This window comes from Eublepharis macularius, chromosome 6, assembly GCF_028583425.1.
Source record: "Eublepharis macularius isolate TG4126 chromosome 6, MPM_Emac_v1.0, whole genome shotgun sequence".
Classification (NCBI taxonomy): domain Eukaryota; kingdom Metazoa; phylum Chordata; class Lepidosauria; order Squamata; family Eublepharidae; genus Eublepharis; species Eublepharis macularius.
In genome coordinates, this window is record NC_072795.1 from 35404589 (window position 1) to 35422728 (window position 18140).

At 39.6% G+C, this 18140-nt stretch overlaps 2 protein-coding genes across 2 annotated transcripts in view; one reads left to right on the plus strand and one right to left on the minus strand.

Moving 5' to 3' along the window:
- The window catches only part of MED12L (mediator complex subunit 12L), a 283186-nt gene that overhangs the window by 190358 nt on the left and 74688 nt on the right, over positions 1-18140 (minus strand). Inside the window, exons 11-15 of the mRNA XM_054983836.1 lie at positions 16991-17122; positions 16544-16670; positions 14734-14945; positions 13390-13494; positions 11340-11522 (exon numbers count right to left, since the gene is read on the minus strand). Coding sequence (XP_054839811.1) covers positions 11340-11522; positions 13390-13494; positions 14734-14945; positions 16544-16670; positions 16991-17122 — 759 coding nt within the window. The remainder of the gene's footprint in view (positions 1-11339; positions 11523-13389; positions 13495-14733; positions 14946-16543; positions 16671-16990; positions 17123-18140) is intronic.
- On the plus strand, positions 1674-10589 carry GPR171 (G protein-coupled receptor 171). The gene is made up of 3 exons (XM_054983844.1): positions 1674-1786; positions 6269-6391; positions 8850-10589. Exon 3 carries the CDS (start codon positions 8903-8905, stop codon positions 9902-9904), a length of 1002 nt encoding a protein of 333 aa, XP_054839819.1. The 5' UTR covers positions 1674-1786; positions 6269-6391; positions 8850-8902; the 3' UTR covers positions 9905-10589.

Genomic DNA, 18140 nt, shown 5'->3' on the forward strand with positions numbered 1-18140 from the left:
TTATGCCCTGTGGGCAAGAAATGTTGGCTAAGGAAGGAAAATATCATTCATTATTTTAAAAAATACTCTTTGCAGAGTTACTCCAGACTTCAATGAGCGGGAGTATCTCCCCATAGGATTACACTGAGAGATACCTCCCCGAGGAGGTAGGAGGTGATTTTCATACAAATCTAAAGAGTTGTAGCCAAAGGCTGGTTGGGGAAATCTTTTGGGACACCTTTAGCTATACGTAATTCAGAACTGAGTGACTTAATGTGCGCCTATGAAAAGGAACTAGGCAGCTGGCTCCATTTTAGATCTAAATTAGAATGGGATGGCCCATACAGAAGGAGTGCTGTGAGGCTGTTTTAGAATCACAAGTACTGAGGTCTGGCTAGGATGTTTGGGGGTTTGGAGCATCCCCATCAACCTTGCAGATCTTTTGGTAAATGTTACAGCCTATTCAATTCTTATTTTGGTCTCCTGACTATATTACAGAAACCAGAGGAAAACAGCGACATTTAGATACACAAAGATAATGGCACATTTCATCCAAATGACCTGCACTCCATCCCATTAATATTAGAGTTCAGTGTCCTGCTGCCATTAGCTTCATGGTCAGGCACCATAAACTGGGTCAAGACTAGTCCCACTAGTCCCACAATAACCACATTCTTTATATAAATTAAATGTAATACAGTCCATTAAAAATAGTAAATAGCGGCTGCCTTCATCCTACATGACCTACATCATAGCTAAACCACAGAACAAAAATTTATTCAAAGCATCCCAGAGGAAATTCTGATACCCTTTCTACCTCTTTCATATGCATACCTATCCGCATCCTAATTTTAACTGTATAAAAATATGCTAAGCATAACTATGTATTATTTTATTTATTATTTTCAATTTTTATTCTGCCCTGCCTCTCCCTGTGCAAGCAGACCCAGGGCAGATTACATCAAATAAAAACATTTATAATAATTTACATCTTAAAACAGTTAAACTCAATGAGCAACACAGAAATACAATATGTAGTTAAAATATACAATAAATATAGCAGCAATCAGCTAATTTGAAGGAGCTAATTTGAAGGAGAATCTGCTACGTTAAAACTGGATGGTGGATGGCTCTAATAGGGAGGGATCCAGTCTTCCCTTCTCATCCTCTATCCAGGCTGGTGGAGGCCTAGCCTAGCCTCAACCATATGCCTGGCAGAACATCTCTGTCTTACAGGCCAAGCAGAAAGATAGTAAATCCTGCCGGGCCCTGGACTCACTAGACAGAGAGTTCCACCAGTGTGGAGCCAGGACTGAGAAAGCCCTGGCTCTGGTTGAGGCTTTCTCATGCTTTTTTTAAACTGAGAATATTTATGTACCCTACCTTTCTCCCAATAGTCAAGACTCAAGGCAAAAGATAATAGAAAAAAATCTATTATGTAATTAACAAACATAATTATAAAAGAGATCATTAAAGCAAATAATTAAAATTTTGTTAAGCCACTTTGCTTCCTCTTTTTCCCCTTTGAGGAAAAAAAATACTATTCCACAATACTTTCATTTAACCATTTAAGAAGCACACACCTTTAATTTCTAGTTTCATTTACGTCAACCAGCACATTTTAAAACCACAAGGGTTTTTTCCCCCTCTTTTATACGACATCAGCTCAGAAGACAGCAAGAAAACCAGCATAATCAACATGCAGGAGAGGAAAAAAGAAGCACATCACTGTGCCATGAACCAACAACAGTAATAGCTTTAACTGACTTGATCGATGCTTCAGATACTACAGCAGCTAATAAGGCAGGTATGTTATGTCCCATTACTTTGAAAGCATTTACCACCTTGACATCTGTGCAAACTAGAGGCAGAGTAAATTATCAGTACTAACAACTAACTATAAAAGATTATCAATGCATTGTACTGGAGGTATGGTGGTCATTGTAAAACACCACCGTATATTCAGTTCTGGTAACCGAGGAACCATAGTATAATTTTCTCTTAGCAGTGTTAATGATTTGTGTGGGTGTGTTTCAGGAGAAATACTATAGTATTTCAAAATCAGTCCCTTTATAGATTCACATTCCAAAGCAAGTTGTACAAGGAGCATGGGATATTCTCAGTTGATGGGACTCTCCTCTAGCTATAGGTCAGACAAACATGGAGTGTCTTCACTAAAAGAATGGATTATAAGGAATATTCGACGGAAAGTAAGTCTTATTGGGTTACACTACCAGTAGCTAAGGTTGATTCTTTGGAAGCTAAAGTTTAAAGGAAGAGATTGTGCAAGAAATTATTTGTGTATTTTATTGTTTTTATTAGTGGATGTGTTACATGCTGTCATGTCAATTCCTCGTCCTTAAGAATCTTTTCTAGGTCCTTGATGGTTACACTTTCAAGTCTTAATCTCTTGATTTCTTGGTTGCAGTCTCTCCTTTGGTTGATGATTGACCCAAAGAATAGAAAATCTTTAACAATTTCAATTTCTTCATTGTCAACCTTAAAATTTTATAAATCCTCAGCAGTTGTTACTTTTGTCTTCTTGGTGTTCAACTACAATCCTGCTTTGGCATTTTCTCCTTTATTATGATATGTTTTGCATATAAATTGAACAGATAGGGAGATAATATACATCTTTGTCTGACAATCTTTCCAATTGAAAACTATTCAGTTTCCCCATATTTTGGCCTAACTAGCCTCTTGTTCAGAGTACAGGTTGTGCATCAAATCAATCAGATGTTACAGCACAGCTATTTCTTTGACTACTTTGACTTTGTTTTTAAGTCTGTTTACAGTCTGTTTTTATTCAGTGAACAGCCAATGATACATTCGGATTTTGTGCAACTTACACACACACCAACCAGAAAGGCCACAAAATTATTTCGAACAAAATTATTACAAACAAATGAAAACTGCCCTATTGCAACAATCCTCTAGTGATTCTCGAGTAGGACCTAAGGTAAATCATGAGACGAGTCATAGATTAAATCTGTTTGCCCTTTTGTTAATGTTTGCTCATTACAACTTTTATAGAAGGACATGTTTAGTTGTAGAAGAAAGCAGAATGGAAGGAGTGTGACAGCAGGGATCCACATGGCTAGAATAATACAGGGAGCTACTGTTTTAGCATCAAAGGCAATGCATAATCAGGAGAACCTCTACAGCTGTCCAACAGCAAATATAATCCAACCACCACTTCTTCCTCAAAGACAGTAAGGGGCAATTCAGGGCAAACAGAGATGTGCTACTGCAGCAAGTTAGTCATGCTCAGGGGCCATTTCATAGAAAAAGAGCTGGAGGAACTCATTAGTATAACTCATTAGCATAACTCATTAGCATATGCCATGCCCCTTGACATCACTGGAAATGTGTCATTAGCATAACTGATCTGCATATGCCACACCTCCAACATCATCTATCCTGGCTGTTTTGGACCCGATCCTGGCCATTCTGGGCCGAAATTGGGCCCAAAATGGCAAAAGGGGCTGAAAATGGCCAAAAAGGGGGCCAAAATGGTCAGGATCGGGCTGCTGCTGAACAGGAGAGTGATCCACTACCCATCAGAGGCCCAATCCAGGCTGTTTCGGCCTCAATCCAGGCCAAAACGGGCCCAAAATGGCCGAGAGTCAGGTGGGTGGGGCCACCTGACATGTGACCTCTTTGGGGAACTACAGGAACTGCGTTCCTGCGCGTTCCCCCTCAAAATGAGCCCTGGTCATGCTTATCTGGTAGCATTAATAACTAACTCCCTTTTGAAGTGGTCTCAATAGTTTGGTAGAAGTTGGAACAGTATGGCTTGTTTAATCCCATGTTTTGATTCCACCATTATTCCTTGCTCTCAGAATAGTGGCATGTGTGTTGGCCCATATTTGCATATTTTACAAAATAGTCTACACTTGAAAAGACTTGTATTTAAAATAAAAGATTAGCAAAAAAGCAACTTTATGTAAACCACTTCATCCTGCTTGCCATAGTTATGAACACAACTTTGCCAATGTCTGAAATTCAGTGACACTTAACCTAGATGTCCTTTCCTCCCGCCCTGTTCAGTTTTGTGTCCTGTTGAACTTGGTGGATCTTGTAAAGGAAGCTGAGACCTCAGTGTTTTTCACCTGGAACACATTACCCTGTTTACATTTCTTAGAAATGTTAAAAATATCCATCATTTCCTCTTCAGCATTCATGTTCTAACAACAGCTGCTACCAGAAGCACTAAAAGATTTGACCTACAATAGATAGAACATCAACAGATAACTCTATGTGAAAGTTTTGCATAATATACCTTTTTCCCTATCCTAATTCCAGAATTTAAAAACCTATTAAAACTATATACAGCAAAGTTACCAGTAAGAAGACAATTAGTATATTTTGCCAGTTCCCAAAGAACTTCACTAGCTTCCGGTTTGCTTCTAGGTGCCTGCTGATGCTGAGCTTTGAAACCCTAAACCATTTGGTACCAAGCTATTTGAAGACCCATATTTCCCCATATGAGCCTGTCCATTGGTTGAGTCATTAGAGGCCCCATGCCAAGTGCCCCTCACCTTTGAAAGTAACACAGTGCCTTTTCTGTAACTGCGTAGCAACTGCTAAACTTCCTCCCAAAGAATGTTCACATGTTATCAATTTTAGGCTCTGGACAATGATTCTCTTGTTCATTGGTGGATCTGTTTGTATTCCTCTGGTGCTGTAGTTCTTATGTATTTAATTACATCTCTTTTTAATCATTGTTTAATATATTTTATGCTTGTTTATATATTTCGACAAATGGGCATAGCACCAATGTACGTGGAGCTTTATACAAGACAAAATGATTCTGATTTCAGGAGTTTACAATCTTTTTTTTTAAGAGACAGCAAAGGGTGGGGAAGGGAGCTAGAGACAGATAAAATAAGGTTCATTCCACTTCCATGCACTTATGTATTAAAATACTTCTATCTCAGTACAGAAACTCCTGACGTGGCTTCCAATCATAATCATCCAAAGAAATAAAACAAAAGACAGTTTACACAGCAATTAAAAATCACGATTGGCTTAGGTTTAATTTCATTAGGGGAGGGGAAATAAGAGGTTGTGCTGAAAGCTTCGTGAGAAAGGTAGATTTTTTAGAAAAGATTTGAAAGTAGAGAGAGAAATGGCATCACACAAGAGTTCTAGAAGGCCCTTCCAAGCATCAGGGGCAGCAGAGAGAAAGAAGTGTACTGTAGAGTATACCGTAAACCTACTCTAAACCTCCTAGAATGTTGTACTATGGCAGAAAGGTGGCATCCTATATACTAATAGCCAAGTGGCCCTGATCCAAGGATACTTAAATCCAGAGACTGGAGCCATAAACAGACAAGAATGATCTGCCTACACACCTGAAAAATGTCCCAGGTTTCCTGAAAAATCTGAAATCTTAAAAAAAATGGGGAGGGGGAGTAAAAAACCCAAAATAATAAAAGGAGCGCCTGTAGCTTTAACCAGATGATCTCAGTGGCTGTTGCTAGGCAACCATTAGCCAATATTTCCATCTTGGTTTCCGTCAGGGGGAGGGAGCAGGACCCTTTCCTGGGTTGTTTTGGTCTTGAGAGATGACTCATTGGGACCAGCACCAGGAGCAAACACTGGGTAACTTGATACCACATGACTTGCATGACTCACCCAGGCCTGGCTGCTTGCTACTGTTCAACAGCAGCCTCCGCCCGCGCCCCCGCCCCACACCAAGCTAGTGTAGTGTAGAGGTTAGAATTTCACAGTAGGATGGAGGAGTCCAATATTTGAATCACCACTCTGCTGTGGAAGCTTACTGGGTGACTTTGATCCAGTCACACACTTTCAGCCTCACCTACCTCTCAGAGCTGTTGTGAGGATAATATGGAAGCAAGGAGAATGATGTAAGCTGCTATGGGTCCCGATTGTGGGAAAAGGCAGTATATAAATTAAGTAAATTAATAAATATAGACAAAGATGGAGGCAGATAAAAGGCAAGTTTAGTGGGTTTGAAGGAAAGAAAGATGCAGGGAAAGGTTAGCTTATGGAGACTGCCATGAAGAGGGAAAGAGGCAATAGAGTGGGGAAGGGGCCCTGCTCAGCCAGCATCTCAGAACTGGGCCATAGGAGAGAGGCTCCCTGGGAAGGAGGGAGAAAGGTGAAGACAGGGGGCAGAAAAAGTTGGGTGGAAATGAGAGGAACCAGGAAAAAGGGGGAGAGGCATATACGTTTCTTCACAATAATCATATATTCAATAAAAAGTAGAGGGGGGAGAACTGGGAAAATCTGAGCAAGACTCTGCCCCTCCTCTTTTTTACAGTTAGCTTAAAGCCTAAGTTTAGCCTTTAACCTGTGACTCTGTGTGACCCTGGTGCCCGGGGAACCAGCAGCAGCCCAGGACATCCTAGCAGCTCATCACCCATTTAACTGAGCAGATCTGATGGTAAGTATATTTGTATTTAAATCTATTTCTGCTGATGCTATCTTGTCTATCCTATAGTGCTTGGTAAAGGAATGTACTGACTTCCATGTTGCTGCTTTGCATATCAATTCCAGAGATGAAAAGGATCTATATGCTGCTGAAGTGGCTGCTCCCCTAAGCGAATGTGCTGTGATGCCTGTTGGTGGTTCTAGTTGCCTGGCCTTATAAGCCATGATGATACATTCTCTAATCCATCTACTTATTGTGGATATAGATACCTGTTGTCCCAGAGAGCACTTCCTAAATGATACAAACGTGCTCTCTGATTTGCATATTAGTTTTGTTCTATCCATGTAGTAGCTCAGTGCCCTTCTTACGTTTAAGCAATGCCGTTCCTTTTCCCAGCATCCTTTGAACTGTCTAGATATGCTTGAGCACTTGGGGTCCCGAAAGGACTGCAGGCTGTGCCTGTGTTTTTATTCTTTCCTCTTTGATGGCAGGACCTTTTTCTTCTATTTATCCTCCGTCAAGTACTTATCTAGGGTCTCTCCAAATAGTTTGGCTCCTGTAAAGGGTATGGCTACCTTGGGTCGAGTGGATGGGTCTACATCCCAGTTTCTCAGCCAAGTGTTACGTCTGGCCATGACAATGAAACCCATGGCTCTGGGCGACATCTGGAAGGCATATAGGGTGGCATCAGCTGCAAAGGCTGTGGCCAGGGCTATCTTTTTTGACACCTCGCTGCCTGCTGCTACCAGGTCTGAGTCCCACATATAGGCTGCTCTGGCAAACAGGGAACCCACAGCTGATGCCCTCAGAGAAGCTGCTGAGGCCTCGAAGCCTCCATGCAAGGCTTGTTCAAACTTCTTGTCAGAAGGATCCTTGGGAAGGATCCACAGGTAGAACTGAGATAGTTGCTAGGTTACTGACTGGGTCGTCCACTGATGGCAGCTTCATCTTTTTTGCTGCTTCTGGCACTAGAAAATAAAGCTTATTAAAGACAGATTAATTTGCCTTCGGTTTGGCCATGTTCTCCCATTCTGCTGTTAACATGCTATGGAACATTGCTGTTAGAGGGATGCCTTTTTGGGTGGCTTCCAGCTTGGGTAGAGCCCTCTTCAAGCCTTGGGGAAAGGCCGGGTCTGTTTCCACATTCCCTGTGAATGTTAAAGGGATTTCCAATACCCTTAAGTACTTTTGGGAGGAACCAGGAGTAAACCTCCAGTGGAAAGAGTTTTGCTTATATAGGGCCTATAGTTTCCTCCTCCTCGTCTGATAATACAGAGAGAAGAAGGGTGGATTAACACCCGTTACTACTGATAATGGGCCCAGAGAAGGAGGCTGTGAGTTTGGCTTCTGGACTTTTCCCTACTCACAGGGAGTCCCCGCTCCAGTTTTGGCACCCTTTATAGGGCTGCTTACCGGAGATCAATGATCAGCACGCTGTCACCTTCCCTCATGCCGCTGCAGTCACGTAGGTGGGTTGAGCGCCCATACGTTGCTTGTGCCTTGGCATCGCTTTTGCCCACTGGAGAGGACTCGACCACAACCTCAGTGCTGCTCATCTGGTTGGGGTGAGGAGTTCTCCTGTCCAAGAGTCAGTGAGAAAAAACTCTGCAGGAGTCCTCAGAGACCAGGGCCTAGGAGAACCTAAGGCCATTGGCTCCATCGCTTGCGCTGGCACTTTCTGCAGCCGTAGGAGGGGGTTGGGAGGAAAATTCCTTCCTTTTCCCTGTGAGCTACAAAGGTCTGTGCTTCGTAGCTGTCAATCTTCTTCTTCCTTGTTTGTCCGGGATCGCTGCTCTCAAGGAGCAGAGTCTACTGACGTCCTGCTCAGCTGCAGGGCCGGAAAAAAATAGCGAGCCAAGGACAAGCCCCTTCCCTATGGGATCAATTGAAACAACTGTCCCTGCATCGAAGAAGAGGAGCTATTCCCAGACAGTGCAGGACTGTCCCATTCCCTTGGACCACCAGAGAATCTCTCATTTCCAGAGTAAAAATTTAACCCAGATCCAATCATTTCAAGTATGAGGACCGACGTCACAGAATTTTTGCCAGTTTCAGTTTCCAGGTGCCTACTTCCATAAGGACATATCCTGCCATAAAAATGCATTTTGTATCTGCCCACACTAAATTTCAGGGTTTTTGCACGTACCCGCAAATAACATGATGTGCAATTTTCAGTGGTTAACAATATCAGTTTATCAGCCCCACTAACTGAGGAGTGACTGCATGAATAAGTTGCTAGACCATTGCCGTCTCAGAGTAATAGGTGTACCCAGAAATTGCTTAAACATTAAGGCAAAACACTTACAACTGAATAACGAATTCCAGAGAACAAAAGTGGACAAATAATTTTGTGCTTTTCAAGAATAGTTTCAGGTCTGATCATGCCTTTCATAAAAATTATAAGGGAACAATAATTTACTCTACTGGTTCAGATAAATTCATTTATTTATTCCTCTTTCATTTTCCACAGGTTCTGTTCTCTTAGACCAGCATATACATCTTGTCTCCTATAAGGTTCTTAAGATGTCCTTATACAATGTTTCAACCTGCAATGTTTATACCAGCATGGAGCCATTTACTTATTTTTATTACTTGATCTTCCTTATTGGGTTCATCGGGAGCTGCTTTGCCCTATGGACCTTCACCCATACACAGCAGAATCGCAAGTGTATAAGTATCTATTTAATTAACCTCCTCACAGCAGATTTCTTACTGACCCTTGCCTTACCAGTGAAAATCATTGTCGATTTAGGAATTGCTCCCTGGAGACTGAAAATATTCCACTGTCAAGTCACAGCTTGCCTCATCTATATCAATATGTACGTGTCAATCATATTCTTGGCATTTGTAAGCATGGACCGTTGCCTTCAGCTAATACATAGATGCAAGATCTATCGTATTCAAGAGCCTGGGTTTGCCAAGATGATATCAACAGTAGTGTGGATAATGGTTCTCTTTATCATGATGCCAAACATGGTGATTCCAATCAAAGAAATTGAAGAAGTACCAACTGTGGGTTGCATTGAGTTCAAAACCAAAATGGGAAGAGACTGGCATGTATTTACAAATTTTGTATGTTCTGCGATATTTCTAAATTTCTCAGTGATAGTGCTCATTTCCAACTTCCTTGTCATCAGACTGCTCTATCAAAACAAATGCAATGAAAACTACAGAAATGTAAGAAAAGCTTTGGTGAATATATTGTTAGTCACTGCAAGCTACATCATATGCTTTGTCCCTTACCACATTGTTCGGATCCCGTATACTCTGACTCAAAGCAAAGCTATAACCACTGACTGCTATTTCAAACAATCCCTCTTCAAAGCAAAGGAATCAACTCTGCTGTTTGGAGTGTCGAACCTGTGCTTTGATCCTATTTTGTATTTTTATCTTTCTAAGACATTTAGATTGCAAGTGAGTAAGACTTTTGGATCACAAAGAGAGAAAAATACTATCTCAGAAGAACAGCAAGGAACTCATGAAGAACTGACACAACAGTGGGATGTTTCAGTTGAAAGACTGTAGGCCTTTTCACATCATCGGTTTATTTCACTTTAAAAGTGCATTTCTCTCTCATTTTTTGTGTGCAGTTCTCTCATCTTTGCTCCAAGTAGAGATTGGAGGACATTTTCACCAAGCACTCTGAGGAACTAGCAGACACACACCGCCCACACACATACACACTAGGTAACATATTCACTGTCAGTTGTATTTGTTGTACAGAACTTAGTTGCATATGTGTTACAAATGCTTATCAGATTTTACTTCCCATGTGTTTAATGGCAAGTGACAACTACACCACAGCACCCTCCTTGCTCCATCACATTCAGTTTGGAGTTCAAACATACCATACCAGTATTTGAAACTTTGCAGAGTTTTGTCATTTGAAGTTGCATAATATGAAAGTCATCTAAGGGCAAGCCCAAACAGTGAGATTATTTCTGAAAATAAATATGTTCAAATGCGCCATGTCTTTTTGTCGTCCCCTGCAGTACAACTATTAGTTTTGAAGCATTATTTGCAGAGATATCTCAGAATGGCTGCAGTGCTTTAGGTAAAGATTTAAACAACTGTACAGAAAGACTTTCGGTCATTTAACTTCTCGTTAAGGAAGGACTAAGTCAGAGCATACCTACAGATTAAGGCCAAACCGAGCATAATATGTACATACATAATACAGAACTCCCATCAGATAACAACTTGAAGAACACAATTACATGCTTTGATTTTTAACCTTTTCTTCACAAGTAGTAATCTGCCTCCTGATTCTTATCTCCTTAATCTATTCATTTGATTTCTGCTTTCATAACTATCAGAAAGAGGGAGAAGGAATCAGGTAACAGTTGCTGCACTCTGTGGAATTCACAACTGACCTGACTGAAATATTTTCATGGTGGAACAATTCATTCGCTATTCTAGAATAAAAGTAAGATTGTTTTGTATGAAAGTAGACTTTTTAATATGTCCAAGTTCATATTTCATGATTTATCTAGCATACTTAAGGAAAACAGGCAGCTTTTGAAATCTAACCTTCACATAACTCCTAAGCATGAAAAGAATGAAACAGCAATGATTATATTTTTCTTGTTTCACCTAAGCCCCACTGAATGCATAGAGCATAACATCTTCGAACAGATGTTATGATATGATTAAGAGACATTTAAATTTATGTCTGTGTTATGATTCTATTGAGAGAGACTGAGGACCTACACTGGAGTAATGCTGCATAGGATAACCCTGTAAGTCTCACTGGAAACAACAGAACAAACTTTAGTTATGACTAACTGTATTCTCTTTGCTTTCAACGGGACTTGGCAACTTGAAACAAGAAAAAAATAAGCCCGATCCACTCAAAGTTATTCGTGATTATAATTGTGATTTATCTGAACTTATTTCCAATTGGGCATTGTTCAGGTTGTAGATGCCTTGACCCTTCAGAAAGGCAAAGCTGCTTACTTACCAGAGGTATTGGAAAATGTGTTGCATATTGCAAATGGCGAAGGAGATTGTAGTTTGATGGAAATATAAGTTCCCTCAGCTTTTCTCTCTTCATAGACTTTTCACTGCTCACTGAAATTCTTCTGTCTAATATGGATATGGAATCCAGATTCTCACAAGTCTCCCCAGGCATTGGAGAAAAAATCTAAGCCATGTAAAGTAAGCATTTAATATTGTAAACAGAAATATTCATTCATTGCATTTTACAGTACGACCAATTTTGTATTATTTCCTCGCTAGTATAATCCTCTTGTTTCAAAATAGGTACTTGTAATGCACATTAATGCAAATAGAGACAAATGTCTAAGAATAGCTAAGAATAATTGACAATATATATATAGTCAATTGAAATCCATCAAATTTTCAAGTAAGTATGCTTTTAAGATCAAACCCACAATGTGCATTCTCCCCGTGCTATTGAAAATAAAAGTGAGTGTAGTACTCCATATTACTAAACATTCAACATTCTCTTTTTGCAGAATTAAGCTCCTGGACTAGACACTTTGGAATGCTCCTGGTATGAAGTTATGAGATAAAGAGGATTAAAATGATAGTTACTAATGACAAGAAAACATGCTTAGGTATCCTCTCTTGCTATGTCTAAGTAATAAAGACTGCACAGTGAGATATTCATTGCACTAATTTTTCAATACACATTTCAGCACTTAGGTGCCATCTTTGCTCAATGGAGGAGGCGGGTAAATCAATAAACAGGTTCTAAGTTATGCTGTTTTATGCCCTGGCTTTTTAAATGGCTTGTTTTGTTTTTTTCTTTTGTTCATTTATGATGACTGTATGATGTTTTTACTTGTGGAGAGGTGGCATTTTAAAAGTTAGCAAGGCTATTTTCACACTGCTTTTTTGAAAGACCTTATAGAAATATGTGATGCTTTGATTTTTTAAAAATATTGTATGTTTATGCAGAGTGTGACTACAAGTGGCTTTCTTCACGTGGAGAACACTAGATTTTTCTCACAGGGTTACCTGGGAAGTGCAGTCCGAGAGGTCCTTCCCCTCTCTGTTAGAACTGCTGCCTGAAGAGCCACAAGAGGGCTTCGTTTCAGGGCGGGCAGCTGCTACTTTCTCCCAGGGCTTCCTGCAGGCTGCCTGCTCCAGGGGAGCTGCTCTGGAGAAAGCGGCCGCATCGGTGAAGCTTCAGCCACAGCGACAGTGGAAGGATCTGCTGCAGATTCTTCTGCTGTCGCTGCAGCTGAAGCTTCACTGATGCTGCCGCTTCCAGAGCAGCTCCCCGGGAGCAGGCAGCCTGCAGGACACCCTGGGAGAAAGTAGCAGCTGCCCGCCCCCAAACGAAGCCCTCTTGAGGCTCTTCAGGCAGCAATTCTAACAGAGAGGGGAAGGACCACTCGGACTTCACTTCCCAGGTAACCTTGCGAGAAAAATCTAGTGTTCTCCACATGAAGAAAGTCACTTGTAGTTTTGCTCATAGTGAGAGAACAGTCATCTGTGTCAACTTTGTACTTCTGGTCACCAGAAGAACTGACAGCTGACTTTCCACTAGCACCCACTGCAAGAGATAACACAAGGCTATGAATATTTTTCTTTAGGGTCCTGTTGTTTTGATTGCCTATTGTTTAGTACTGAAGTTCTCCTCGCCATCCACATCCCCTGAATGAATAAGAAAGGGCAAGGAGAACAAACAGACAGCATCAAAAAACTCCAACAAAAATTGTTAAACTTCTTTAAACAGCAAAATTCTTCAAAGATTAGTAAGTATAAAGAGTATGAGATCATGCTTGATTGCGTGTGACATATTGACATCAGCATTTCAAACACAGTGAAAATAGATGAGGCAGCTCTTTGTAAACCTGAAAATGTGAAGTTATTTCAAAGAAGGAAAGTAGACGATGGAAACGAGAAGTGAGATACTTTGATACTATTAAGAGGTATGAAAACAGATTGGTTAAAATGTATCTAATTGTAAGATCATGCGGGTGCATGTAGAGTAATGAGGAAATGTGTCTTGAAAAACAAAAATCAGAAGTTAAACCTACTGGAAATTCCGAACCAAAGTCTGTTTTAAAGTCACTCTTGTCTACGTCATCAAAAATATTAGTGGTTCCCGAGTCAATGTACATATGTTCCATAATACTATGCTCCTAGTGATCACCAAAGAGAAAAAAAAACACCAGTCAGAGTATGATGTAAACCCGGGATGACTGGTCACAAGTTGGTAAAATAAAATAACCTCACTTAAAATGCAAAATACAATTCTTGTTTAAATTAAGACATTTTTGCTACAAATCCATAAACTATTAAAGTGAGCTTTTTTTTCAAAGTCACACTTATAAAATAAAGATAACAAGCTCAGGGAGACTGCATCTCAAGGGGACAACCACTCTGTTTTGTTTACACCAAATAGGCGATCTCCCAGGAAATATTCTCTTTTCCTAAGGGATTCAGTGTTACTTCAGACTAGGGAATGGCTGTGGCAAATCCATCATGATTTCTCTAGAGGAATGAGTATTCTCTGAGAATACCATGTCACTTATATTTGGCTAATGCTCATCACCGATTTTATATTATTAGCTACACAATCATAGAGAAATACTTCAAAAGTTGGAATTTTCTATTGCCATGGTCCCATAGATCACATAACTGGAAAACAACATCCACTAAAGGTCAAGAGAATATCAGGTGCAGGGGGACCTTTATCTACAACTCCATCTATGTGTACATATGTTCTACTACCATCTCTAACAAATAAAAGGACCATGATGATCCAGCAAATACTCTTATATGCAACATAACAGGTTTTTACTCATGCATCTGGCATTTTTCTTTTCTCCCATTTTGTAGTAACAGCCACTAGACCTTAATGAAACACAAGCTATGTGACAGATTATAGGTCAGTTCAAAGGAACTACATCATATCAGCCTTAAGATGGGAACGTGAAAAATATTTCGAAAGTCAGAAGTACAAACATACGGTAGTACTATGCGATTTCATATGCCCTGTTCTATAATTATGCTGGCAACATGGAAGCTGCTACAGCACAGTTCCTTCCCATATTACCAATGTAACATGAGAAGCCTGAAGCACATAGAAGAACTGCAGAAACTGTGGCAATCCTGACCATGGGTAAAAGCAGCAGCAAGAACTACTGTTATACAGCCTAGAGCTTCTCATGCTACTTTCATGACTTAGCAAGCAGCCACACTGCATCTGGTCATCATTTCATAGGCTACATGAGAGAAAGACAGAATTTGAAAAATAAACCAGGTAATAATCCAATTGTAAGCATTTTTTTACTGCAAAAGGAGGACACTGACTTTTCATTTAGACTTTTGGACTAAGCAAAATCCTGCATAGAGGGAATAGTATATACACATCTTACCTCCAGTTTGACTTCTTGCTCCTTAGAATAGCGTTCATCCACATTTTCTCCAGTTGGTGAGCGTGATCGAGAGGCTGCATTGACCAAGTCTCCTCGTGATATTAAAGTGCACATATAAGCATCATGGGAGAAAACATCATGTCGTATAAACTCACAAAACAGCAGAACCAGATTCAGGAATTCCATCTTCTCATATTCACTGCTTGGGTCAGCTATCAATAGAGAAAGATTTTATTCATTTCCTGAAGACTTCAGCAGTTTTTTTTAAAAAAAATTACATTGAGTTATTTGGTCATAAGTAATAAACTTGTATATCACTGAAAATTGTATACATCCCCAAATCTTTATTTATTTATTTATGTTATAGGTTGTGTGTTAAACATGAAATGTGTTATATGTTAATGAGGTTTAAAGACTATATAAACATATTCTGCTCTGTATTTTTTTTAAGTCAGCCATGATGGGCAGCTATTCCCCAATTCCTTGCTGTGTATGTAAATCTCTACAGTTTCCAACCAATAGAAGGCTGTGGATTTGTCAGAGAGAGAAAGGAAGCAGAAAAAGTGAGTGGGGAAAACGGATAGTAACAGTAAATTATGTACACAGGAATCAAACATCGATACAGTTAGATAGATAGGGTTCAAGTGCCTTGTGATTATGGTAAGTTACTGCTTGGATCTGTTCTGCTGTGAATGACACTGGTTCTGTTGGGCTAAGGTGAGGTTGCTTGAGCCGATCATATATGGAGCAAGACTGTCCCTTTTCAAACAGTTGCAAATGCTTTCTCAATCACAATTTCATCCACTTTTCAGATGGCTATCTATTCGGTTTACCATGCAACTAAAAGGTTATCCCAATTTATAAATGATTTTTAGAAAAAACATTCTTCTACATTTGAGCAATATGACCAGATTTCAGCAAACCTTTCCCAACCCAACAAAAAGTCTATTCTGGCATCATCAGATAACAACAAAAAAGAACAAAATCCAAAGATGATAGTTCGTTCAGGGACTGACAGTGCCATTCTGAACTGACTTACACCCTTGTAAGTCCACTCTAATCAATTGGCTTAGAAGGACATAAATCTACTTCAGATGGCACTGCAAGTATCCAATTATGTTTTGAGCTCATCGGGGCAGAACAGATGTAATATCACATGTTCTACTGAATAAATGTTCTAACAGATCATTGAGCAAAATTTTCATTAAGGAAAGACTTTTAGACAAATTTGCAGGTTGTTTTCACCTTCCCACTATAGCTTCTAAATAGTTCACTATCAATAATTCTGTCCTTGTGCATATGGGGCCACTGCAGGCTCCAGTCACATGTGGTCATTGTGCAAGTTGGCACCAATGCGGGATTCATACATAGCCACTATAAACTGTATGACCCCCCACAATGGCTCAGAAACATGCCACCATGTGCAAACAATCCTGAGATGCACTGAGATGCACATTTGGGTTTAGGGTAGTGGTTTGATTTTAGTTAGCATCTTCTTGTTTGGGGTCTTATACTTTAAAGAAGTTTTTCATATATCTAATTTTAACAATACATTATAGGTCTCAAGGTAATGCAAGTTAAAAAATATATTTACTTATCCTAGATGAACCAAGTTCTTTAAAAATTTACTTTGGAGCAAAGCCAAAGATCAGAAATGCTTCAAGCTTCCAAAAGACAATGTTCCAGCTCATTAAAGATATATACATTTTAAAAGTTTGTAGATGAGACTGAAGTTGGTAAAGGGAGGGATATTCCAAAATGCAAAACAATGATGAAGCAAAATGAATTCAGTAGCTGAATTGATGCTTACATAATGAGGGAGCCTGGGTATCTAAAAACCTAAGGAACACATTCTGGAAAATAGGAAGGCTGGATCCAGCAACTGATGCCGAAGAAATGGATTCCTTTTCATCCAAGACTTCTGCCTCACCACATCTCTACAAAGATGAAAACAGATAAGGAAAAAGCAAGCAGTGTGGAATTCCAAAAACACATCTACAAAACTGATAACCTACTCCCCACCTCCTAAAGTCTGTAATCTGGAAAGCCCATGGAAAGCCCATGGAAAAGAACAAACCCAGTTGTTCAGTATTGGACTCTGTATGGCAACAACAAAAAGCCCAAACTCCACGAACCAACACAAGTTGGTCATTTTAATACTTTATTTTAAAACTGCTGTTTCAAGTCAAAGTCACTTCCTTTTAAATGGATTATATTCCCAACCCATCACAATCATCATACTATTAAGGCCACTTACTTCTGCCTCAATTTCAGCTTGCCTCTTCTCCAATAGCTTGGCAACTGCCATTGCCCTGTGCTTGCCAGATCTTTTACTGCTCACTGCCCATTCACAAAGCAATGTCACCACAGCTTCATCATTGGGCGCCACCTGTTAAATTACAAAAACAAAAATTATATCCCTTTTATCTCAATAGAGTAATCATGCTGGCTGCTCACGAGAAACACAAAGTTTCTAAACCTCATTATGCCTAGGGCAGGTCGTATCTTTTTATTAAGGTTTGTTTTCAAGATGCGTGGCTGACAATCTCAGAAATCAATAAAATAGTCAAGGAGAATCAGGAACAAAGGATGAAAGAAAAGGTATGCAACAGCAGCAGCCAGCTGTGCGTACAAGAAAGATCTGCATATACTTGCATTGCATTTTAAGATATAGCTTTTCTTCAAAAAAAGTTTCAATTAATCAAATATTCTCATTTCCATTAATGACTACATAAGATATTTGTGCAACCTTGGAGACTTTTAGAAAAACAGATACAAATATTTTTAAAATAAATTTAGCAAAATAAAAATAAAAGTTAAACATCTTTTTAAAAGTTTTGTAGGTGATCTTACTGTATTTAATGACGTTAGCCCATCGTCTATGTACAAGCCACCTTGAATTTACCAAAATAGAATGTAAACTTTACTACAATAAAATAAATAAAAAGTATTTGTGGTTATGGGATTTGGAGATGCAACCATCAATATTTAAAACACAGACCAAGGATACTTATCATACCAGATGCAGATTCAGGAGATACAATCTAGAAAGCTCTTTATGCAAACGTTTCTTTTATCAACAGTAACACACCAGAACCATAACACTAGCATACAGCTTCCCCACATCCTCCTGCCTTTGCAACTCTGTCTTGCACAAAGTATTTTCTTAGATGTTCATCTTGGATGCAGAATGAGCTATAATGGTTGATATTTATGCGGCCAGTTGCTATCAGATCATCACAACCATTTGCAGAATTAAAGCAAAAGAGTAAAGGTGCAGTAAAGGTGGTTTAGGTGCCTCATAAATAGAAACTATAAACAGCCATCCCTTTTGCTAGTCTATGACAGAATATTAGGGTAATTGAACCATTAAAACCAGACTACAGGGTTTAGGCAGCTAGGTATTT

What these genes read in the sequence shown, in the direction of transcription:
- GPR171 (XM_054983844.1), top strand. Translation starts at nt 8,903, where the DNA reads ATGTCCTTATACAATGTTTCAACCTGCAATGTTTATACCAGCATGGAG.